This window comes from Cebidichthys violaceus, unplaced genomic scaffold (genome assembly GCF_023349555.1).
Source record: "Cebidichthys violaceus isolate CVI_PGR_0920_01 unplaced genomic scaffold, fCebVio1.0.p SCAF_24, whole genome shotgun sequence".
Taxonomy (NCBI): domain Eukaryota; kingdom Metazoa; phylum Chordata; class Actinopteri; order Perciformes; family Stichaeidae; genus Cebidichthys; species Cebidichthys violaceus.
In genome coordinates, this window is record NW_027176417.1 from 3239070 (window position 1) to 3264528 (window position 25459).

The 25459-nt window shown below is 46.6% G+C and overlaps 1 protein-coding gene across 1 annotated transcript in view; it reads right to left on the minus strand.

Annotated features, from left to right (window-relative positions):
* Window positions 1-4055: 4055 nt before the first annotated feature.
* LOC137879137 (Krueppel-like factor 7) overlaps window positions 4056-25459 on the minus strand; it is a 33913-nt gene continuing 12509 nt past the window's right edge. Inside the window, exons 2-4 of the mRNA XM_068719728.1 lie at window positions 18491-19118; window positions 12068-12191; window positions 4056-8161 (exon numbers count right to left, since the gene is read on the minus strand). Of these exons, the coding sequence (XP_068575829.1) occupies window positions 8110-8161; window positions 12068-12191; window positions 18491-19118 (804 nt within the window). The 3' untranslated portion in view covers window positions 4056-8109. The remainder of the gene's footprint in view (window positions 8162-12067; window positions 12192-18490; window positions 19119-25459) is intronic.

Here is a 25459-nt window from a genome sequence, read left to right on the forward strand (position 1 = left end):
GAAAGCTTTGGGTCTGTCTTTTGGATGATTACTTCTGTGTGTGTGTGTGTGTGTGTGTGTGTGTGTGTGTGTGTGTGTGTGTGTGTGTGTACCTGTCCTCCCAGGCAGAGTCGTTATTGACGGTGTCCAGTTGAAGTGAGCGTGATGGGGTGACCTTTTCTTCCAACCTTGTTATCAACGGGAACTCGTTAAGCCGGACTGTTTAATTAGCAGCGGAATGACAATCAGGGAGGAGCCGGAGACCTCTGTGCTCATGGACACGGATCAATGGTCTTCAGGGAGCCTCTGCACTCAGCAACAAGGGGCCTTTGCACATGTGTGCATGCAGTGTGCTCATGCATACATACACATGCAATTATACACAATTTACTTCTTCAAAGTTGGTCTAAACATTTTGGATTTGGTGGATTTCCTTTGTGGATATTTAGACAATGGGTCGATAAAGATGGAGATATTGCTATAGTGCAACATGGGGTTCAATCAGAATACGCAGGCTCAAAAATTACACCCGTATGTGGAAATCTGGATTTTGGAACATGGCTGCGGGGGACTGAGAGCCCCGAACGGGCCCATCCACGTAAGGCCTGTCCACATGCTTTGGGCCTTTTAGTGTAGATTGTATTCCAGGTTTTACAAACAACATGGAAACTCTGATATCCCACTTTTGAAACTGATAAAACAGTCCAACCCTGGTTGACAAGCACACAAGCATATGCACCCGCTCTCGGAAGTGTGTGTGTGTGTGTGTGTGTGTGTGTGTGCAAAGCGGGAGCCAACAGCCGCTGCAGCTGGTGAGATCCAAGTGAAAGTGAGAAGCATAAAAAAAAAGAAGAAAAAAAAAGAGCTGAACGCTCGGGTCTGTTGATCTATTTTTACCGCAGAGCAGGGGGCAGAGGGGGAGAGAGAGAGAGAGAGAGAGAGAGAGAGAGAGAGAGAGACGCCTGCATAATGCATGGCCCTGTAGAGCAGCAGTGGCTTTTACACTGCGCTCTCTCACTGGGCTTCCAGGTGTCTGTGCTGTCTGTCAAGCAGGCAGCATATAGGAGAGCCAGGTGCTCTCACACGGCGCTCCGGTTGATCTTTCTCATAGCACAAGACCACCAGCCTATCCAGCTGCTCGCTCTCTCCCCGAACACAAGATCTCGCCTGTAGTCAAATCCATCTCTGAAGCGTAGAAGCACTCAAGAGCTGGTGGGGGGGGGGGGAGCACAGATACATCGCCCCAGTTGGAGTGGGAAACCGCTTTTTGTTCTTTAGGATCTGTGGCAACGACGAGTGGCAACTCATGAATTGAGTTTGGATCCAAATTTAGCTCAGAGGATGTTTCTTTTAGGAGATAAACACAAAGCAGCATCCACAGTGTGCTGTTCTATTCTTCTCTTGTGAAATAACATTTTAAAAGTCACTTTATCTGTTCATTGTCGAGTCCTAAATGTACTGTTTGTGTGCAATTTTGTCTTTTATTTCATTTTTCCTGCTGTTGAATTTGGAAAATAACTTTGAATGGAACACTCTTACGCCACTAAATGATTGGATTTGGTTTGGGAACCGGCTCTCTGAGCATTCCCTGTGGGGGTCGCGTTGCTGCTGGGCATCACAAGGAGGGAGACTAATGAAAGCTTGATGAGGATGCTTCTCTGAATCCACCAGCATGATTAGGCTTTAATTACAGAGGGCCACCTCGACATATTCCCTATAATTGGAAATACCTGTGGAAGCACTTGGTCCGCTCATGGCATGAAACCAAAGAAATCCGTGGTTCGCAACCCTTCGCTGGACGATCCTCACTCTCATTCTCAACGGGGGGGCGTGTCAGGTTGAAGCTGGTCTTCATGCAGACTACTTGCTAAATTGTTCTAATCTCAGTAAGGAGTTGGTGACAGAGTTCGCTGACAGTCTAGCCATGGAATAAGATATTGCGATGGAGGCTTTCAACTTGTAGCTTTGCTTCCCAGAATGCTGGCATCGCCTCGTTGCCAGATGTGACAATAACATCCATATATGGCTGCCAAACGCCTACTAGACACCCACCGGCTTTGGCAGCTCCCCCGGTGAAATCTTCTGTTGCACAACCACATTATGTTCTGCCGGTTAAGTGAATCGCTGCTTCGCCTGAAGAATCGTTCCTTTCTTTCATTTACAGTCGCCTCGATTCAGCGCCGTCACACCATTTGTAGCCTCCTTCAATGGCATGGCGTTAGCCACGGCTGAATCATTGTACGAAAAACAAAGACAACATTTCTGAAATGTGCTCAGGTGTTGCGCCGGTGAATAGCTGAGTGGAGACAGTAGACGATTCAAGGGCAAGCTGATAAGCCTGCAGGATACCGAACAATGAGACAGTATATTTGAAAAGTCGGGGTGGGGGACTGTCCTGTGGTCTCAATTTTTATGACCATTAAACGTTCAATTTCGTTTTTTAAAGTTTCATTTTTGTCACTTTCCTAATTCCTACGGATACATCCCAGTGTTTAACTAGTGCTGCCACACTACAAGGTGTTAACATCATGTACACACAATGAGGTCAAGTACTTCTGAATGATATACATGCATGTGTAGAATACCATAACAAGATAATATCACGGGATGTTTTAATCCTATTGTCCTAGCAGATTTACATAGATGCTATCATTTGATGCAGATTAATGGAAACAACAGAGGAGTGCAGGGTGACTGAGCACATGTAACCAAGCATTCAACAGCCGTGTTTATCAACTCAGCTTTTCTATTATTCAGATTATTCTGCTTGGGATCCCCGGTGTAATTAGCCGGATCACAACTCCACCGCCTTCCACAGTGTGTCTGTGCTTTGATTCGATCACATTCACCAGCTGCCAAGTGCTGTTTGAAAAGAAGAATGTGTGTTTTCAGTTTGTGTTTCTATCCTAACTGTGCGGTCAGACTTGATTCAGGGACATATTACGTTCTACGACGTAAGAAGTGAACGTAGTCACTGCGATGTCACCCATCGGGTTGATGTCTGCGGTTCTGAACCACTAAACCCGGCATTTTGGCCGCTCGCCATCTTGTTTTTTTGCAACCCAGAGGTGACACGAGTGGGTGGAGCTAAGTAAAACCTTTGTGTGTTGATGTGAACGCGCTCCCCTTCTCCGCTGAAACACATTAATGGCGCCTCGTTCTGCTGTGAACTCACACGCAACCTCATCTCCATCACACGGAACGAAATCGCCGATCGGAAAAGCGCTCACGGGACGCGCGACCTTTACTGAAAAATGACTCCATCGTTTCTAATTTCATAATGTGTCTCTGTGATTGACGCAGTAGGTGTAGTTAGGTAGATAATGTGTGGCTGTCTGTAATTACAGATAAAAGAACATTAAGTTCGACAGATACATGTAAGCTTCTTGATGAGGGTGCCCATTTCAATTAGGGAGCATTAAATGAAACAAAAAACCTTATGGGAGTTTCTCACTGCCAGACCCAAGGAGAATTAATACACTGCATAGGGCCATTTACCAGGGAGTAATTACTCCCTAATTAGCCATTAGTTATTCGATTACCCTTTTATCAGCTAGTCATGGTCAAAAGGCAGGAATAGCGGATAAGTCATCACCTTGGTTGGTAACAGATGTAATTAACACGCCGTAGCTCCCTGAGAGGGAGCCAACGAGGGAGTGCATTCAAGCAAAGTGAAGGCATTCTGGCCTATTTCCTCCGTTTGATCAGAAGGAGCGATAAATCAGAGGCTTTTTTTTTTAATTCATCCAAGGGTGGGTTGCTGCAAATAGCAGAAACAGGAGGATGTTAATTAATTATCCTGCCCACTTTAATCAAGAAGGTTTGTACATTTAACTGTAAAAAATGCAGTAGACCTAAACCAGGCCGTCCTTTAAGGTTGTCTGGTCAGTGGGGATAACAGAAAAAGGGTACGTGGACGTACTCTGGGCCGCTCATTGTTTGCAAGCTGAATGGCTCTGTGATTGAGACTGGATAAGAAATATTCTGTGAGAGGACCGACGATTAGGTGCATATTGTTGCCGGATGAAACCGCCATTAACAGACGAGCCAAGAACCGTGAATACTCCATGCCAAACTGCTTCTACCATTTATTACACATAATTACATTCTTAAATAAAAACGATTCACCGAACAGTTCCTTGCATAGAGATATTACAATACCAATTTAAAAAAGGAATTATGAAACAAACCGGTAACAAAAATAAATCTTTCTCATTTTTCCATAATAAAGAACATTATCGTACCCATACATCATAATATACAAATGATAAATTTGAAACACTTTGTACAGAGAAATAAAAAGGAGAAAGACAACGGAGGAAAAAAGGTGGAGGGCGAGGAGGAGGGGAGGTGGAGTCGGACAGAGGACAGGAGTTGAAAGGGTTCATATCTGAGAAAATGGAAGGGGGGGGGGGGGGGGGGGGCGATGAGGGAATGCTGGTAGAAAAGGGGGTTCGTTTGATTTGGAATTCAGACCCGGTGGAAACAGAGGTGGTGTCGCACATAGTAATGCGTGTCTCTCCCCCCCCCCCCCCGCTGAGAGCAAGAGCTGCAGTCTGGATCTCTGACTCCCACAAGGTGGCATGAAAAACGGTGAAATACACATAAGAAGGACGAACAGAGTGTGTGTGTGTGTGTGTGTGAGTACGTTCAGGATGTGCTTGTGCGTGTAGGTGTGTGTGTGTGTGTTTGTATGAATCTGTGTGTCTGCATGCATGTAGTTTGGTGTGTGGATCCGTGTAGCATGAGTGTGTACATTTGTGCTAAAAAAACAGCTACTATACAGACTTTGTGATCAGTGTTTCATCACCCGGGGTCGTTCGTGTGAAGTGTTGCGTACAAGCGGACAGAAAACATCAGATATGCAAGTGATCTTTCCAAAAAATTGCAGAGTGCAAATACAAACAGACGAAGAACACACAGGCACAGCAGAATTGACAATCATTCATTAAGATGACACCGAACTGAACCGCATCCTCTGGGACGACATGAAACAACCTTTTTTTCCAGAAAAAACACGTTCACATTTGAAATCCCAGTCTTTGAGCTTGAGAAAGTCCAAATTTGGAAATTGTCCCATCACTTGAATATTTTCCATGTCTTGGCTCCTTAAAAGTCTCAACGAACACGAGGAACACATTCAGCGCTTCAGTCCAAAAATCCTTTTTATGATTGATACAGAACATGAACAAAAACAAAACGCTCCAGTTCTGCACATTCCCACACATTCGCAACCATTCAGTCCAACAGGAGAGCGCCCCGTTCAAATATTGAAACACACAAGTAGAGCTGCCATTGATGATGCAAATTTTACCCCATGGGTTATTAAACTGCTTATTCTTCATTTTCTCTTCCACGTGGAGAGTCAGGCTGAGCAAGAGAACCACAAACCTGCACAGACAATCCCCACCGGAACCCTTCTGCAAACCAAATGTTTGTGTCACTTTCTACGACTTTTATTAAACACAAAGAATGGTAGCACTGATGTGTGTTGTAGCTGCAGCCCGGATGGCCAGTGAGAATTTTTTTGGTCTCCTTGAAAATAAACCAGCGGTTGAAACTTGTGCCCGTGGCTTTCTATTGTGGCCCCTCCCTCCTGTCTTTGCAAGTGGAGGCCTGTCACCTCGGTGTTCAATATAAAAGCGAGCCTGGCATATTTGCACGTTTGGACAGAGAGAGTTCAATATTTATGCGGAGCGGGAGCTTCTACTTCCAGAGCCACAGACAGATCATGTCTAGATATGATTGAGCTGGAATGCATTCATACCCAAAATTGAAATGCGCCTCTGGTATACAGAGTGAAATCAATTTACTGCCTCCCTTGCCAAAAGGCAGACTGCTGTGTGCCTCACTTGCGAGTATTACAAGTCTTGTAAAATACAGAATAAACACCTTGACATAGTTTTTCCCAATCACGTTCGCAGGAATCCAAGCTGCCTGTTTGTTTCATGTGCGCTTGAGTTGAGTGGAGGATCATCCAGAATCCATTTGTGGATTAAAGACGAGACACAGAGCCAAAGCTAGATGTGATGCGTCTCTGTTCTGTCGGGCAAGAGTCAGACCGCCAAGGACAAATGTTAATTCCCAGTTTTCTGGGAGTGTATGTATGTGTCTCGTGTGTGGGTTTCACTCCGCTGCAGTTTCATGAGCTGATGGGGCAGATATCGTTTGCTGACGGAGCAGACTGTTCCTCCGCTTACCCATTACAGCTGCCCACTGGAAACCTGCACTCGATGACCTCCCCGCTGGTCCAGTGCGACCAGTAAAATGCCAGAAGCTCCCAGCCGTGACTCGCTAGTTATTCCAAGTCAAGCCATTTATTTCCTAATGTGAAAAAGAGAATCTACCGTATCAACACAAATGGTCTTTTCATGGGCCTAGCAACACACACTTACAACAGATACATTCACATTGATTTGCTCGGAGAAGAGCCACCCAATTGATTGAAGTTGTGTCTTCCTACAAGTCCTTCCGCGCCCATCCATCTGCATTCAGACATACATGTGTGGTCAGGGAGTCAGCAGGATGCTCTTGGATATGCATAGGGTCCGATTAGGAGAGCTGAGTGCTGCTTTTTTTTTTTTTCTGAAAATTGGAAGAGTTCTGCATGGGTGCTGCGAACAGGACAAAAAACCCCTCCTCAGCCCGGTGGCTAGTTGGGTGCCAATCACTCTCAAAGGCCAAAGAGATCATTTCAGGCATCAACAGTAGACACTTCTTTTTTTTTGGCTGCATCCGTTTCCAATGTGTTCTTCAAAATGGTCTTTTAAATTGTCAGTTTTGAGCAAAAAGGAGAATCTTTTCTTAGAAACAATACAGCCTTTATCATACATAGTGATCTTGTTTGCGTTCGGTGTGCTATCGCAGTCAGCTAGCTGCTTTTCGACTTGTGCATGTGGCTGTCCGCACTTCCGACGGCATGTGGAAGCCAGCGTTTGGCGAGTACCGAATTGTCACCCAGACAAGACCGTGGGGGCTTTTTTACAAAAAGTTTGCAAAGAGTCATTTGTGCAACAGTTCCTGACAACAACTCGTAGGAGCTGAGATGTTGGAGAGGAAAAAAACACTCTTAGGAGCCATCCAGCATCTCTCGAGACGCTCGGTGTCAGATGACATTCTCGGAGATGAACAGCCTTACCCAGAGTAGATTAGTTAGCCTCATCCTGTGGAAACCCTCAATGAATGATGTTCATAAAGCAAGCCGGTCCTCAGGATGACCTCAATCTGTCTTCACAGCACATCAGTGCAACACAGTCCCGTCTCCAGTCTTTGAGAAATCCAATCTAACGCTCCGTTCAAACAAGTGCTCCGATGCCATCGGACCAGAAGGATTTATAAATGGATCCAGTTGGCAGATGTGACAAAGGTCGGATGAAAAATTGACAAATTATTATCCGTCCTATAGATAAAATGATAAACCCTTTGGCGATTTGTAAAGGCTGTGGCAGGTTTTGAGGGAGAGAAAGTCTGCTTTCTTGCTCGCTTACCCTGTGAGATGATGCCGTTTAGCTGCTGTTAGGAAAGTAACTGCTCTCCTCAGCTCAAGGTTCATTCTAAGAAGAGGAAATATACAAAACAGCAGTTCTGCTGTCAGCGCACGGGGAAAATGACTGTACAACTGGTCCAGTGGCGAGCTCGCTGGCGCGTGGTGCGCTGCCCGCATGAACAGGGCCGACATTTTGGAAGCGTTTTCGACCAAGCAACGGCCGTAAAGGCCGCGAGGACGACTGCGACAAAGAGCTGCCAACTACAGGCACGTGGTCCACCATTGGTCGCGCGACATCCCCGCTGAGACGCACACGGAGGGTGGGATGGAGCGTCTGTATCGCTCATGCGAGACATTTACGAGGTGACGCCGTGACCCTGTGGAATCATGGACCAACTGGCTGAGCACAGATTGACAGGGCCGCTTGGCGTGCGTCCGTCTGCCCGTCTCTGTTTGTCTGTAGTCAGCGTCCCTGTGTGCCGCCTCTCCCTCAAGTCCAGAATGACCAAATCTGGTGTTCTTTTGAGTCCATCCCGTCGTCTCTCTCTCTCTCTCTTACATCCATGGTGTTGTTTTTTTCTGCAGATGATGCTCCCTCTCATTCCTCCACTCCGCCTCCATCCCCCTTCTCCCGCTGACCTCTCTCAGATGTGCCTCTTCATGTGTAGCGCCAAGTGATCCGACCGCGAGAAACACCTGCAACCAAAGAGAGGCAAACAGAGAACAGCCTGTTAGGTTGTTACCAATGCGAGGGGGGGGGGGGGGAGCAGTTTGTTTTGTCGATTGAGCTAAATGTTGCTGTTAGCTAGTGAGCGCTGAGCCACCAATGCACACGCAATTAGTATATGTGTAACTAATTCATAATCAGCATTTTTTCAGCAGCACTCCTAATGGCTTCAGCTGCGCCATGAATAACTAGAGAGCCTGCAGATGGATATGGTGAAACAGTGAGGAAGGGGGGGGGAGGAAAAAAAGAAGCAGCATGCAAAACATGTGCTGCAAAACGTTAGCTGTATTAGATGAATCGAAGCCTCTCTTCTGAAATCAGGCAGGATTGCCGCGCCGAGCTGCACAGTGAGACATTGAATTGCTCTGGCCTATTTCTCTTCCATGAAGGGCTTTTAAAAAAAACCCGCTTGATTATTTCAACCTGATTGCCACAAATTGGCAAAATGTATGCCTTCAGCTGCCGTTCTGTTTATTCGACGCGTGCTCACACAAAGATGCAGCCATCATAGGAGACTTAGATCAACAGTGTTTCTGTTGCACGCCTGCTGAACAAATACTACAGCTCCGTTCCCCAGACGAGTGCTTTTTCAAAAGGCAAGTGTTGCTTTCTTTTAGGTAATTGGGAGCTGCAAGTTGTGGTGATTAGCGCGTTAAGAAGTGTTCGAGATGGAGACTTGTTTTTTAGGGTTTGCTAAAGTGGTTCGGTTTAATAATGTTTGGGAGACAAAGAAAGAAAACAAGACTCATCAGAATTGCCCCCAAATTGCTGCAGGATATGTGTTTGAGATGAAGGTAAGTGCAGAATATATTGTGTCCATAAAGACTGTCTGTTTATGCCAAAATGAAAAACCACTACAAATTGCAGAATTAGTGAGTTAGATTGCCATTTATTTAAATGGTCCTTTGTGAAGACTCCAAACACATCATTTGGTAACCATTCCTCAAATAAAATAACATTTAAAAGGAGCATTAATCCAAAGCATTTACTTATGAAACCCCAGTTTCTCCCGTTCACAGCTCTGCAACTGTTGATTTTCATGTTCTTTTTGACACCGGTTTCAGATTGCCTCTTTCCACTGAGACAGAGGCAACTGTCTGAGATGTCGAGATGAATCAGTGTTTGGCCAAGAGGGGGAGTTACACTGGGATGAGCCACCAGTCATCTGTCTTACTGTCACACCTGCATATGTGTCCCTGTTTTCTGCGTCCACGAGACGCGTGCACGCTAACAAACACATGTGAGATCAATGGATGGCTCAGGAGACATGCAGGGCTGTTTGTGTATGTGTGTGTGTGTGTGTGTGTGTGTGTGTGTGTGTGTGTGTGTGTGTGTGCTCGGAGAGACAGATGGTAAAGTATGAGTCACGACTCGGGGGCACGACACCAGCTGGCACACCGTGGGTCTGTCCCCTCCTCCCCTCCCCTCCTCCCCCCTCATCCTCAATCTTCCACCCCGTCTTCTCCGTCTCCCCTGTTTCCCCTCTTTCTTCATCTCAGCAGGGTGTGTGAGTGTGTGTGTGTGTGTGTGTGTGTGTGTGTTGGGCTGGAGGGGTTGGGCGCCTTGTGACACATGACAGAGGTGGGCCCGAATTAAGGATGTGCCTGCAGGGGGGTGGTGGTGATGGTGGTGGAAGGGGAGGTGGGAAGTCAGGGGTGAGGAGGGAGAGATACTGTATTTACAGTCCGTCCAGCTGAGACCCGATTAAGTTGACACTGCCTGGCTCTCTGCTACCACACACACACACACACACACACACACACACACACACACACAGATGCACGGATGAGTCACACACTCACGTACACATTAGGGTAAAGTACCCCAGGTGACGACTCCTTTCTTTTTGTCCTCTCATAATGAACCTATACATGATTCAAGAGGTCACATATTCAATAACGTGCTGCCAAAGAGGCTGCACACACATATAGTACTTTGCTGAATCTTTGTTCATTTTAAGCTTCATTAATACCTAAATACTGTTGTATGTAATGTACTGTTGTTACAGACTTTTTAAAATATTGACAAAACTGCATGCATGTGGCATAATGAAAATCAAAAAATTAAATGAAATAAACGAAAATGCAAGCATTATTTTATTACCATAAAAGCCTCAATTATGAGGTGTTCAGGTTAGGAGGCCAAATTAGATGTCTATACAGCGAGTTTTAAGAAAGTGTGTTTCACACAAATGGGTTTTCTTTAGTAAAAGCACTTAGTGCAACGTGAACACCGATGTAGCATATGCTAGTAGTTTATAAACCTAAAGATGTTGTGGTGTATGAGCTTGAAATGACTCATTCACCCGGGGTTGCTTGCCTCAAACACTGAGGTGTCCCAGAGGTGTCAGCGAGGGCCGGATCACAGACAGAGGGGCGTAATTAAAATAGGAGTAAAGATTTTTGTGTCTGAGTCAAGCTGATCTTTTCATAATGGCCGTTGAATGTTTGATGATTTTGCCACCGGAGCCCTGCAAATTAACATTTTGCTGTGGTTCATAATTAAACATGGAGCCAGGGTGACTAATTAGGACGCAGAGTCGCGGGCACATTGCCTCGGATCAGCTCTTTAAAGTGACAAAGCCGTGCACTTTTACACCTCCGTTAAAGATTAGGGGGGGGGTTCTTCTTTGTAAGGGTATAAACAGGAAGTGGCATAGTTAACGAGTTAGAGATGCATTCCTGCATCAACCATCAACCCCATCCACTGAACGATGACATTTCTGAGAAACGGGTGTTGTGTGTGTTTGCTCAAGGACACTTGGTGCTTAGGGTCACAGGGATCAGACCAGGAATCATCCGGTTTACAGGAAAGTCTCTCCAATCACCGGGCCAGCTGAGGCTTTATTTACAGTAACACACACACACACACACACACACACACACACACACACACACACACACACACACACACACACACACACACACATCTGTATTTTGGCTCATGGTGGCTTTGGAAATTCCCCAAAAATAAATTTCTCCTCCGAACACACCAAAACTGGTGCGTTTAATAATTTATAAATTGTAAATATTGACTTTATTCGTTGTTTATGAATCACCATTGATCACCAATGTTCAACAAATCACAGCAAATGAATTTTTCGCTAACAATGGATGGATCAAAAAGCATGAACTAATGTTAGAATGTTCTATTAAAAAGTTAACTTTTCTTTAAAGGCACATATCATGCTCATTTTCGGCTTTATACCTGTATTTAAGATTTACATAAAATACGTTTTGTTTTTCTTTCATAATGTCTGTTTGAGTTTACCTTTATTTACCTTCTGTCTGTAAAGCCCCCCTCCAAATCTGAATTAATCTGAATCTAGCCCTCAAATAACTGACTAGGTTGTCTTATTTCACAGTTTGTCGGTTGGTAGACACTCAATGTATGTGCAAAGCACTGAAAGGGTGAGTTTTTAAATGATACGCCCCCTTCAAATTAATATTCTATACCAGTGATGTGTGATAATGGGTTCTACAGACATTTTACACGTCTGTCCCAGAGTGAAAGCAGCCTCCGAATCAAGGCCATGTAGCACGATGTGTGGAGAAGCACTATTAATATGCTGCACAGGGCCTAATGTGGCTATAGAGCAGAATAAGCAACCTTCGGATTCCCATTGAACGACTGAGCAGGTTGAGCCTGGCGCGTGTTCCAGAGGAGCACACATTAGTAATCCTGCCAGCACACTTTGAAACTGGGTCAGTACCAAACACATTTGGGTGTGTTACCGGCGTCTCGTAGCGCTGCTTTACTAAACCAAAACACAACGCTGTGCTGGTGGAAGTACTTCAAATGACACTTGGGAGAATGGGAGAAGAAAAAAACATACAAGGGAAAAGGAAAGAAGGGAGAGTTGTGTTTTGACAGACCTGTCACAGTGGTTGCACTTAAAAGGCTTAGCGCCGGTGTGTTTGCGGTAGTGCCTCGTCAGCTCGTCGCTCCGGGCGAATCGCCACTCGCAGCCCTCCCACGAGCACTTGTACGGCTTCTCACCTGGGGGAGTGAAAAAAAACCAAAACATGCATAAGCACCTGTTTCATTGTCATCCACCAATCACATGCTTACTTGTCATTGCAGAACCCCCTCTGTGGTTCTGTTGTGGACTCGAGAATCCAAATAGAAGTTGTCTTCAAAGTGATGTTTGATACATTATGCGTGCAGAGATTCTTATTTAAAAGATCATTTCCTGTATATTTTTGAGTTTGCGTTCTATTTAACCGATAAAGATCCCATATCTCCTTGTTATGGGGGCTGAAAAATGAGCAAGGCGATGTTTAACAGTGAGCTGGAGATGCTCCCACTGGTCTTCAGTCTTGCTGAACACGCGGAAGAGGAGTAGAGGGTAGAGAGAAGTGGAGCGGGAGAAGAAGTGGAGAGGGAGAGGATGAGGGATAGAGGCAAGGTGGATGAGAGAGTGAGAAGAGGAGGTGAGATGAGACCAGGAGGGAAAAGTGGAGTAGGAGAGAAGTGGTGCAAAAGTGGATTAAGGCAGAAGAGGCTGCAGATATGCCGGCAGGGGAGCGGGGGTGGTGATAATTAGGCCAGTCATACGGCAAAGGAACCCGCGATCTGCCAGCTGCGTCCAGCTCCGAAGATGTCACCTGCATCAGTCACATCCCATCTGGACCGGTGGCTCGTGGCTGAACGCAGACACGCCGGCACACTGACCGGCTCTGCTTGACTGGCTTCGGCACAAAAAACAGGCTTAATTTGTTGAATGTGATTATCAAAAAAGGGACACAATCAACGGAGCAACTGCTTTGTGGAGACGGTCAAGATTGAGACGAGCGAGACTGACATTCACTCGTCGCGCACAGATTCGTTCGTTGGGGCAGAAGGTGAAAAATCAATAATGTATACTGTATGAATGGACTTCAATTTCATGGCAAATTTGTCCTAAAATGCAAAGAAGAACGCGTGACCTGCTCAAGCCCTTTCTAGCAGATGTAGTGAGCGAGCAGCCATGATGCAGAGCGGCCTGTTAACAGGAGCCCTGTAATGTTTGATGGTGAGAAACAGAGGTGCATTAGGTGGCAGCCGAGATGAGGCGAGTGAGAAAAGAATGTCCTCCAGGAGGCAATCTTGAATTGGCAAAAAACACCAGTGATGAATACAATTGATTGTGATACACACTTGTGATTCATTTTTGACTTTTCTACGCCGTTAACTACATCATTTTAGTATCATTTGGATCAATTAAATGAATGAAAATAATTTGTTTCAGGTAAAATATTTTGATGGCAGGCATACACTACCCAGTAAACTCATTTTCTGGTGTAGAATTTAAGTGCATTTGGTATGGAGACCCAGAAATTAGACATATCCCCTTTGATCCATCTATGCATTTCCACATTGTGAACACATACCCTTCATACTGCCTCACTTCCCCAAAAACACCCGGAGCAGCAGGTCTGGGCCATCCTGCTCTGGCCAATGAAATTCCCGAGAGGCAGGGATGCCTGAATGTGTTTCCTAGCAACGGGAGCGAGGGGGCGGGGTGTATGTGTGTGTGTGTGTGTGTGTGAGGAGGTGGGGAGGGGTTGTACACTGAAAACATGAGGAGGCAGTAGTCAGTGCAGCTGGCTGGATCTGGCAACGGCACCGCCGCCTTGCCACCGGCAAATTACTGAGCACGCTGGCAGAGCACGGAGGCAGTTGCCTAGCGACGATAACCGTAGCGCTGTACGGGGGCAAGATGGGGGAGGGAGGAGCGGGGTGGTGGCGGGCGGCGGGTGGCGGTGGTGGTAGTAGTAGTGGTGGTGTTGGTGTAGGAGAAGGAGAGGGAATCAGGGGGGGGTGTGGGCACTAAGAGACCAGAGCCTGCAGCGGTACATAACCACTCAGCTACCGACTCCTCCAACGATACGCTGCCCCCCGTTGCATAGCAACAGAGCCCCCCCCCTCCTCCTCTCTCATCTCTCCTCAAGATGCCCTCCTACAAACAGGCAAGTAGAGCAGGTGCACACACACACACACACACACACACACACACACACACACACACACACACACACACACAAAACGGGCTACTTTTTAAATGTTTCATGCAGAGTCCGACTGATTGGCAGATTCAAATGGCAATCAGTAACCTAATCCATCGGATTAGCCCCAACGCAGCAACATAATCTGATTATGCGCTGTTACTTTGGGATTACTTTGCCTGTAACACACATAATGTAGATTATGAAGCTATAAGTGGATTATTTCTTCTGATTTTTAAAGAATCAGGATTGTGGACAGTGCTGTTGTTGAAACCCATTATTTATTCTGCGTTATTTGATCAAATCCCCATCAGCTGACACCATTCACTCATTTCAGGCAAAAATGTTGCACAATCAAAATGCTTTTTTCCCTTTGAAAATGTTTTTTTTATTTATTTATTGTTAGTAATCAAATAAGCATTCACATATTTCTCACTCGTAATCTGATAACTGGGTGTTTCCTGAGTCACTGTAATCCCATTAAGTGTAATCTGTTACTTCCGAATGCTCTCTCCCTCTCACACACACACACACACACACACATGCACACACTCACTCACTCCAGCCTCTCAGGTGCCAGTGTTGAAGTTAATTGCATTCCCTCCATTAGCTGGAGCTGAGGCAGGGCATCCGGGTCTCGGAGGTCATTAGAGAGGCTCTCGGAGAGCGCTTTACAAGGCTCCTGCCCACAACTATAGAACCGCTGCATCGGAGACCAGAGAAAGGGGGAGGAGGAGCGAAGTGATAGATGGACGAACTGATGGAGGAATAAAGAATGTTGGGGGAGAGACGTGAAGATGATGGAGAACTGGAGCTGAAAGACGAACGCTTCATCATTGTTGCCATCAACTATGTATCAATAAACATAATTGCACTCATGAATGTCATGATTCAAATTGAATAAGACTGAGTGAAGACAAGTATCCCATTAGGAGAACACAGCATCTTTATAAACGGGGGGAGAAGTTGGTTCATTTGTAAAGAAGACCAAGTGTACTTAAAAGTTTTATTTTATCTGACTTTATATGTGCAGAAAAAAACATAAAAGACAGGGCCTTAAGGATATGGATACCTGAGCATTATATTGCAGTTTGATATTTTCCTCATTGGCCTCGGTCCAAAAATAGAGAGAGCGAGAGAGAGGCCAAAGAGCAAAGCAATATAATGAGAGCGTGGGAGAGAAGCACATACAGAGGGATGTTACGAGAAGACTGATGTAAGAGAGAGAGAGAGAGAGAGAGAGAGAGAGAGAGAGAGAGAGAGAGAGAGAGAGAGAGAGAGAAGAGCAGAAGAACCAAACAGTGTTTTACCCGTTCCCTCACCCTTCCCAAAATCTAATTGTACCATTCCTTATCTGCCATAAGCCTATTCACAAAAAGCTCTACAGGGCACTGTCATTTCAACTCAGCCCGTCTAATTCCAGATTAAATCGTAGCCTTTTCTCCGTCGGTAATTTATGGAAATAACAACTAAGAAAAAGAGGATTTGAGTAATGACATCTTTAAACTTGTCAGGATAATGGCTCAGTGAATGGGGGAGCCTGTGGCACTGCTGTCTCTTTCTGAAGAGGGTCGCTCTACTGTGCCTCCCCCGTTCCTGTCTTCTGTCTTCATCTACTCTTTGTTTCACCCCACGTCGCTATCTCCCCTTCTCCTGCCTTTTCTTTAGCTTCTGTGTTTTCTTTGTGTCATCTTATGTCGACATTTCCCCCCCCTCGTCATCATTCTGCTTTCCTAGTTGGAATAACAAGACAGATGGTCTTTAACAAAAAGCACCTACGGGTGTGGGGGGGGGGGGGTTCCTCGAGAGACTGAGCCCCTTATGGTTCTATATGTAATATTGTGTCATTAGATTATATCAATATCTAAACAATATGGTGGAAAGAGAGAGAAAGATGCACCAACATGATCTCACAGATCAGACTTCCAAAATTCCACATAATACGCATTTCAAGCTTTATTTAAGAACAAAACTACGGTTAATGGTGTAAAACGGTGACCTAAGTTTTGGATTAAATAAGTACTGAATAAAATACGTACATAAATAACATAAATATGGAAACCATGTCACCAACTGAGTTCGTGCAATATCGCCAAATTTGTGATTCCCTTGTTTTAGCCTTCTTGTCCCTTGGCTTGTATTGTGACTGGACAGCATCAGTGGCCCTGGTCTCCCAGAGCTGGCCCAGGTGGCATAGAGTCCAAGCACAGACATGCCACACTGGAGAAATCAATGATCGCGTGTCTGCGCCCTTTGTGCCAGTCAGGCTGATGGCGAAACCTGCGGTGATGCGCCACCGAGGGTGTGATCACACATACGAGAGTGTTTTCTTCATTCGCGACATATAGTCGTTGACAAGTTGGATTTATTTATATTCACACCCCCCCCCCCCCACCCACCCTCCGAAAAATACAAGCGAGCCAGAGCTTGTAAACAAGCCGTGTGTGGCCTCTAAATTGGACTTCTTTGGGCATCCGTCAACCTTTAAGTTTAGGGAGTTAGATGGTGGGGAGGAAGACAATTTAATAACAGTCCCTGTAACCTCATTTAGCATGATGGACGCTCTCTGCTGTACCTCCACGGGTTAAAACACGTTGAAAACAGTTATATATTAGCATCCAGACGACACATTTAATGTGTCATTCTAAGCATTTTGTGAGGATGTCATATTCATCTCATTATACCCATGAACGCCTCTCTTAGGAGGACGGGTACAGACCTACGTTTTGTAGCCATTGCAGCCCAATTATTTCCACCAGACGTCATTGTCTTCACCTTCCCAATGACAACACTCAAACAAACACCGCTGATCTGTTCGGTGCGATCGAGACCCGAAGGCAGAAGGGCGCTGAACCCTTACCCTGCTGGTTAATAACGGCAAGCACAGACAGCAAACGACTATTATCGCGTTCCTTTTTCTTTCGTTATCGGAATAAGCGCACAGACGGAATCCCTCATCCCCTGCCCACTTAGATAATACTACATCATTACATTTGACACATATTTTCCTGGATCCTATTACTGCCCCTGTGAAATCGGACAACCCCAGACCGAGGACCACTGACCTAGACTTACAGTACAGAACGCACAGAGGACGGGGAGGGCCTGAAATAAACCGGGGAAACGGCAGCCTATCCAGGTCAATCCATCCATCACTGTGCAGTTACTCAGACGGTGGACAGCTCCCGACAGGGGTCTGAGTGGTTTGGGATTGAGATGGAAGAGCGGGAGAGTTATAGCTCCTGAACCCTCCCCCCCCCTTCCTTCTTGAGAAGAACCTTGACTAGGAGGACCAGGTCCTGGTTTGGCACAGAAGTACTTAGAGAGGTTTCTCTGAAATCGTCGCATTTTTATCTTACATGGTGATATTTTTATATGGCAACACGGCGGCCAGGGTTTAAGCCTGTTCTATGATTACTTGGCGGTTTCTCTCTTTACATTTCTTATCACTTCATGTGCATTTTGTACTTGTTCCAAAAATGTGAAGCAGGGAGATTTTCCTCAATTATCTCAAGTGAGGTTATCTAGGAATTCAGGGATTTGGCTGGCAGGCTGAAAGGATGAATAAATGAATGAGTGAATTAATGCAGTGCTCGCATAAACAGATAGATGTAAACATCTGCGTTGAAAGCAGCTTTTAGAAAAGTGCCAACAGTTTATTTCCCCTCAAAGACCAAACTAATTAAGCAGAAGCAAATTGTCCCACATAGTATAGACGGAGAGGCTGAGACTTCAAGGAAACACCACAGCAACACACTCCGGCTGCGTCTCCGTCAGTGTGCAACAGCCATTTAGCTGCAGGATTGAGTCTTTTCAGCTTGTCGCCAACAATGAGTGTCAATCAGTTTTATTACCCGCAGGTGTATCAAGTGGCTACCTCTGGTAAGAGAGGCGTCCTCTGAGCTGCCTGGCTAAAGGTCTCATAGGGGCACTTATACGGACATTACACGGAAAAGTGCACCAATTAAAATGCTCATATTCACTACACTATACGCAGGGTGTGTAACCTTGTGTCTCTGCACAACTCCTACCCATATACAAACACACACATTTACACTTAATGGGAGTGGGAGCTGTGTGGCCAATTCCAAATAGTTTTATTGAACCAATCTTGAAGTTAATGAGTATTACACATTGGAATGTGCGTTTCACTCCCTTGTGCAAACTAAAAAAATTTAATTATTGATTGATTTGATGAACTCTTATTGTGCTTGCAAACCCAAAATAGCTGCACAATATTCCATCTAGTGCTGCTTTTTCTTTCGTCTACTGCGTCTAAAAAATAATCTAAACTTCATGAATAATTCTCACCTGTGTGTGTCCTCTGATGGGCCTTTAGGTGGGAGCTCTTGGTGTACACCTTCCTGCAGCCGTTGAACTGGCAGCGGTGGATCCTCTTCTTGTTCTCCGGCAGCTCCCCCGCCCCGATGACGCACGGCGCCCCCTCGTCTTCGTCCTTCATCCGGACGGGGAGTGCGTGCGTCGCCACCAGCCGCGCTGCGCTGAGCCCCACCTTCCTGGCCACCAGCTTCAGGGTGAGCGTTCCGTCCGCCGAGGCCGTCAGTGTCTGGTTGGATTTGACGAGGTGCCGGCCCAGCTCCGGCGACGACGGGGGCGTCAGGGAGGTGACGGCGCTCAGCTGGGCCTGGTGGACCCCTTCCATCCCTTCTACGTTTTCCAGCCCCTGGCCCTTGAGTTTGAGGTCTCTTTTCATTGCACCGGTGGAGGGGAAGTTCTTCCGCGTCGGGCAGAGGATGAGTGGAGGTGGGCTCAGGGGCTCCGGGAGGATGGGCATGCTGGGGAGCAGGGCGTCTGTCAGCTCCTCATCGCCGTCCTCTTTCAGGTAGGCCGGAGTCAGGAGGCCATCCAGGTCTTGGTCGAAGAGCTCTGACAGACGCTTGGGCTCCGTCTGCAGATAACGCTCCAATTCTAGGCAGGTCTACGGGGGAGAAAAGGGGGAAGGAAAGACTCATTTTAGACTTCAGAGTTCACACATTTGGACACCTTCCTCACTCTCATAAATCCCACTTGACAATCTCAACATCCACCAGATCCTCCGATGTGCGGAGAAAGAATCTGCATGGTGCCATCCACTCACCCAGACAGGCAACTTAGCAGCTCTGCCAGCTGTCACATGCGCGCATGCACAGATAGCCACCAAGACAGCCAGGATTACCTGGCAGCTCCAGCTAGACGGCTGATTACACACTGATTGATTGCAACCCGCTGCAGCGCGGAACGAAAGCGAGCCGCCCGGATAGCAGGAGGAGAAGTCCTAAACTGAACAGAACTCCTATCAAACAACATTTTATAGAGCTTTGACAAGCCATGTGTGCACCGGCTTCCACTGAGCCAAGATAGGAAGATTTATTCAGCTGTAGTTATGGTCTGCTTCATCCCTATTACACCTCTCCCCTCGGAGGGCAAATAAAAGGCTACATCCCCGATTTGTGTGAACTGGCATCCCGAGAAGTCTATTACTTTACAGCAAGCTGGCAAGGTTCGAAGAGGAGGGCCGGCGAGGGAAAGAAGACGCTCCGTGTCCAAGGATGAAGCTATTATGTTTGAATGGACGGCGCCAGTTTGATCCCAGGGATCGTTGTGTTTCGCTTGTAGCCACTAACACATTTTGACAGCTGGAGATGGAGGCTAGGAGCTCCACTGGGCGCGCGCTACTCGCCACTTCATTTGTGTGTAAATAGGCGCTGACAGACAGAGCAGCTCGTTCCATTATCAGGAATAGGGTCGTACAGACTGAACACATCAGAGACATTTACAATCTACAAACACACACACACACACACACACACACACACACACACACACACACACACACACACACACACATTGCTTGTTTGCACCTTCTAAAAATAAACCCGCCACATTTTTTTTCTTTCTTTTTTGGAGGGGGGTGACTGTTGCTAAGGGACTGTAATTTCTCCTCGATGTCGTCGTCTTCCAGGAACAAAAAGGGATTTGGAGTTTTGTTTTTTTTTTGCATACCGACATCAAATTAAAAAGCTGCTCCAGACCACATCTACAGCGCGAAAGTAATGCTAATGTCCTGCACTGCACGCCTACATGCTTTTTTTGTTGTCGTTTTTGCCTGTGAACAAAATAACTTCTTTCATGCGCTATGCGAGAGGTCCCTACTGTGTCCTTGACGGCTGAGGCCAGTGAATTGTGAATTGAATTTATTTCTTTGCTTTATTCTTTCGTTCAGAGAACAATTACATATCGAAGGCGTTGAGACACGATGAAGGGAGTAGCATGCGCCGGCTCGTTGAGTGTAGAGGTATATGTATTTTTTTTTTAAAACACAACAATTGTATCTTTCAACCCCTCCACCTGCCCACATTGCTCTCTTTCTCCCTCATCCTTCTACTTCAGCCTCACCCCCCTATCAATTCCCCCAAATCACACTTTTCTCTCTCCCTTTTCTTTTCATTGTCGTCGCCTCCTCTCCCAAGGTGAGGACTAATTATCCGCTAAAACCAGCCAGTTAAAGGGGACTTTATTCAGCAAAATGCTGAGGACTGCAAACCAAGGTGAGTGTGTGTGTGTGTGTGTGTGTGTGTGTGTGTGTGTGTGTGTGTGTGTGTGTGTGAGTGTGAGGTAGAGATAGTTCAAGGGAGCGGAAAAGAGGATAGAAATGGATAAGTGAGAGGGGGGCTGAGTGAAAGGTGAAGAAGAAGAGGGAGGAGGAGGAGGAGAGTGATGGAGGGACAAGGTGAAGGAGGCAGGAGAGGAGAGAGGAGGCTCGGTAGAAAGAGCGAAGGAAGGCGTCAACTCCGTTTTCTCCGTGGGGGGTAAATCCTTTTTTGGAAGTGTGACATTTGGCATAACAGGATCCTGTCGGCGGGCAAGCCACAGGCCTCACGCGCAGAAAAGGGGTTCATGCACACCGAATGTTAGGTTGCGACCCGAGGCCGTGCTCGGATGCATGCTGTACTTATAAGTGTGCGAGTGTGCATGCAGAAGGGAGTGTTTGACAAGGTACGAGTGCTTAAGAGGCTGCAGGTGAGGGGTGAGGGGTGAGGGGGGAGGGGCTCTTTCTTTCCATCCATCTCTCCACCCTTCTTTTCTCCCATCACTCCATCCTCCCCCCTCCCCCCTCCCTTCCACCACCCTCCTCCCCGAGGTGGTGACATTAACATCGTAAGAGAGAAGGTCACACAGTTGATCAGCGGTTCCTGTGTGTGTGCAGTGCAGAGCAGTGTGGATGTACGCACACTTAAAGTGGCTGCATGTGATTATGCTAGTTTGTGTGTGTGTGTGTGTGCGCGTGCGTGTGTGCGTACATAATTTTGTATGTGTGAGTAGCATAATTATGCGTAATTACGCGACTCTTGTATGTGTGTTTGTGCGAACACCTACGCGCAGGCATAAACTCTCTTGGCTGATCCCGTGGTCTAAAGTGAATGTGCAATTTGCGCGCGTGTGTGTGTGTGTGTGTGTGTGTGTGTGTGTGTGTGTGTGTAGGTAAGGAATCAAGAGCCAAAAGCATCGCACAAGATAAAGGAGCGCTCATGGCTCGCCCCAGCTCTGTTTGGACAAACGCCGATATGCAGAGCCAACATGAATTGGCTCTGCATAAAGCCAGCGTCCATTTCCTCAAAGGCTTTCGGGACGATGCCTTCATGCGAGCCAGGATAAGCTCAGACAATCCAATGGATGCTCCAGCAGCCCCACCTCCACCTCCAAACCCGCTTCAGTGGAGTGACTTGGAGCCAGATTTCCACGTCGTCAAGCATCTCCTTAGAACAAGACAGTCATCGCCAGCTTCGGGAGCGGGGCCACAAGGACTGTATCGTTTCAAAAAACTGAGAAACCAGTATCCTCGAAGTGATACAGAGTGCTTCGATACCTGTCAGAGCTGTGTGCAGGCAGGCAATCCCGGCTGTATGGGTTGTAGCTGCGGCGGTAGTGGTAATAACACGCTCGACATTCAGTCGAAAAAAACGCTCGCGGTGATTGGCTGCAAGCAAAAAAACATACATTTTTCTAGATCTGGGTACAAAATCGATAGATTGCCGCATCTTTTGAACGGACAAGTTTCAATACTACTCTGTACTGGGTTATTTGGGTCTTGCATGACCACTGACTAAGGCCCTCTATAGATGGCCAATGGCCTGAACTGTGCACAATACCAGGACCCTGAAACTAGAGCAGCTAAATGGAACGCAGCCATTAATAATATTATTATTATTCCCACTCATGCAAAGCCAAATCAAGATCCATCACAAACAGTTGAATGAAACCTATCTTTGCTCAGGTAACGTCTCATCTATTCGGTTGAGCAGCGAAAGGCTAACTGCAGTCAAAAGTTGGCACTGACTGAAGTTTGAGCGGTGAGTCATGAAATCTGAGCTGCAAGGTGACGCCGTCGCTCCGTCCATGACATTTAAGATGAGAGTGACCCTGCTGTACCTTGCATCCAAATGTATCGTCACCACAGGTCTGCTTTTTTTTTTTTTTTTACCAGAATTTGAAAAAAATACATATTTTTCTTTACAAAGTGAAGTGATAACACAGTTATTAAAATAGTTGACTTATATTGCCGTTTCTTCTAGTTTTCTTGCCATAACTTATGTCATTTCCAAGAAAGGGTGATGAGTTGAGCACAGCGTAATTGCTCCGCTAATTACCTTGATGATTTTCAGCTGTGGCTTCAGTCGCTGTCGGCTTTCAAGAACGTCAAAGGAATACAAGCTTTTTGAATAGTTTTGGGATTGATATTTAATGTAACAGTACTGGATAGGGTCGGGTCACTGCACAGTTCTACGTCGACTTTCCTCTTCACTCGGGTAAAAAGCACATTTAAACTAAAAATGCTCAGAGGAAAAAGTGGCCTTGTTTTTTGCACATGCACAAACACACACACTGAGTCACACATGCAGAACACACCTGACGTTAGCGAGGCTTAAAATACAGCAGGTGTGACAAATACTTGCTGATCACAAGACACGCTTCTCACAAAGTCAAGTGGGCTGAGAGCTGTGAACCAGCCCTGATTCACCAACTTCTGCTTCTCGTTCTCTGGCTCTTGAGTTATAAAAATAAAAGTCTCTCTCCTCCTCCTCCTCCTCCTCCTCTCCTCACTTCTCCTCCTCTCTGCCTCACCCTGTCCTCCCCTCGTCCACGGGGCCCTTGGCCTGGCAGCTGATCCTCTCTCCTCCCTTCACATTTGGCCTGCGCCACGCCGCCTGCCATCACCATCAAAGCGCGGGCTGCCTCCCAACTGTTAGCACCCCGCTAGGTCGCTAATAAAAAGCCTGGGTTATAAATATGAACAGAAGAGCATGCATAATGCCCCAAAGGAAGCCCCAAAACACCACTAAACAGATAAATGTAATGGGGTGGATACGGCTCATTAATTTTAGGATAATCATGTTCAGTTTTTACAGATGCCGTGATAGAGACAAGGTGCTATGAATAATAATATCCAGCGCTGATGATAGCAGGGTTGAAAAGGGCAGGACTATGAGGGGAGCCCTGAGCTGGAGGGGGAGATGCAGCACTATTGTTGAATGCACTGAGGTTTTTTTTTTTGGGGGGGGGGGGGTGCTGTCACATCTTTTCAAAGACGACCCATGATTCCCTGCAGCCTTCATCATTCTGGAATATGAAGATTTCTTTTTTTTTTCCTGCTTAGAATATAGATCTTAGAAAACTTGCATTAACGCTAGGTATTTCCCCCTGTTTCCACTCATTATGCTAAGCTAAGCTAGCCGGCTGCCGGCTTGAGCTTCATATTTCCTGTCCATACGTGAGAGCAACACATTCCCACTCCCAACTCGTCAAATACCGACGCTTGGTCAACTGTCCAAATCTTCGAACTATGCTTTCGCTCAATACATGCAGAAATAAACTCGACAAAAGCACTTGGCACTGACCAGGCATCGGTCTTTGGGAGACCGGGTCTGTGTCGTTGACCTTCAGCACTGCAAAACAGTGTTTTTCACAGAATGTGCTTTTGATTGTCATCATCATTTAACACAAATTGGAAAACGATTCCCTCTCATCACAAACATGACATTTTGATTATTTGGTTCAGCCATGTTTGTATCCAGCCGTGGTTTGATTAGTCGTTTTAAAAGTGAGTCACGGTCATGGATGAATTAACACTGGCTTCTCAGCAGCTTCGCTTCTCTTCCTTTGTTGTCTGTGGCGTGTTTTTTTTTAATCTAAATCGCACATGTCATTGGTCAAAGAAGAGAAGAGGGCCTTGGTTTGATTTACAGGGTGTGAATGCAATACCACTGCTCTGATTAAAATCCCTTCAGGTGAGGCTGCGCCACAGTCACATCAATGGGAAAATCTGGTCTGCAATGAACCGAGTAACCAAATTGTCTTCTTTTTTTTTTTGATATTGTTTTGATTTCATTTTTACGACTCACTGTTTAACTGACTGTGTTTACAGCCGTCTTTGTTATTGCAGTTTGTAATTCAGAAACAATGCTTGGCACTTTTATTGATAGAAAAGTTTGCGCAGGCACGTAATCCGGAGGCGCGGTGTGTAAGTGCGTCTGTGCACGTGTGTGTCTCATCCTGCCACAGTGTGTTATAGGGCCTGTGTCTCCCATTGATCTGGCGAGCCGGGGCCAAGCCATCACTTTGAGGTGACAGCTAAATGACCAGTAGCCAGAGGCGCTGGCCAGCTCGCCAACAGCCTTTGTGTGTTTGCGTCGCAGTGCCTAATCGATACGGAATGATACCGCGCGGGAGCTCATCAGCGGTGGCCGTCGCAGCTGACAGAGACGGTAATCTATAGCTTCACTGAGCAATACTTACACAGAACCACCCTCACCCACACAAAATCTTAGAAAAGAAGCCCCCTCCCCGCTAAGCTGCCCTTCAGGGTTTTTGCTCCTTCCCGTGCACTCACTAAGAGCCCCCAGATTTCAGACTCCTCGGAGAGCAGCATGGCATCATTGGTGGAGCCCAGCCGAGCGGGGAACCTGCCTACGGGGCCAGGAGGAGGTGAACAGGGGGGGGGGGTAACAGAGTAGCGGAGGAGCTCTCTTTTCACCCTGTTATTCTCAATGGAGAGCGCGGCAGGGGGCTGTGCAGTGTTTGGCCGGAGGGATCTTCCTGATGCTCCGCAGCGACGGGAGCAAAAGGAGAGTCTGAGGGAGCAGAGACACAAAGAGACAGAGCCAGAGGGGGGGGAGACAGAGCTAATTTATCTACGAGACAGACAGGTTAAAGAGGCCTCTATGCAAGCTGTGCAAAAGAATGGGGGACAGTGAAGGGAGCGTGAGGGCTGACGGGTGAAGC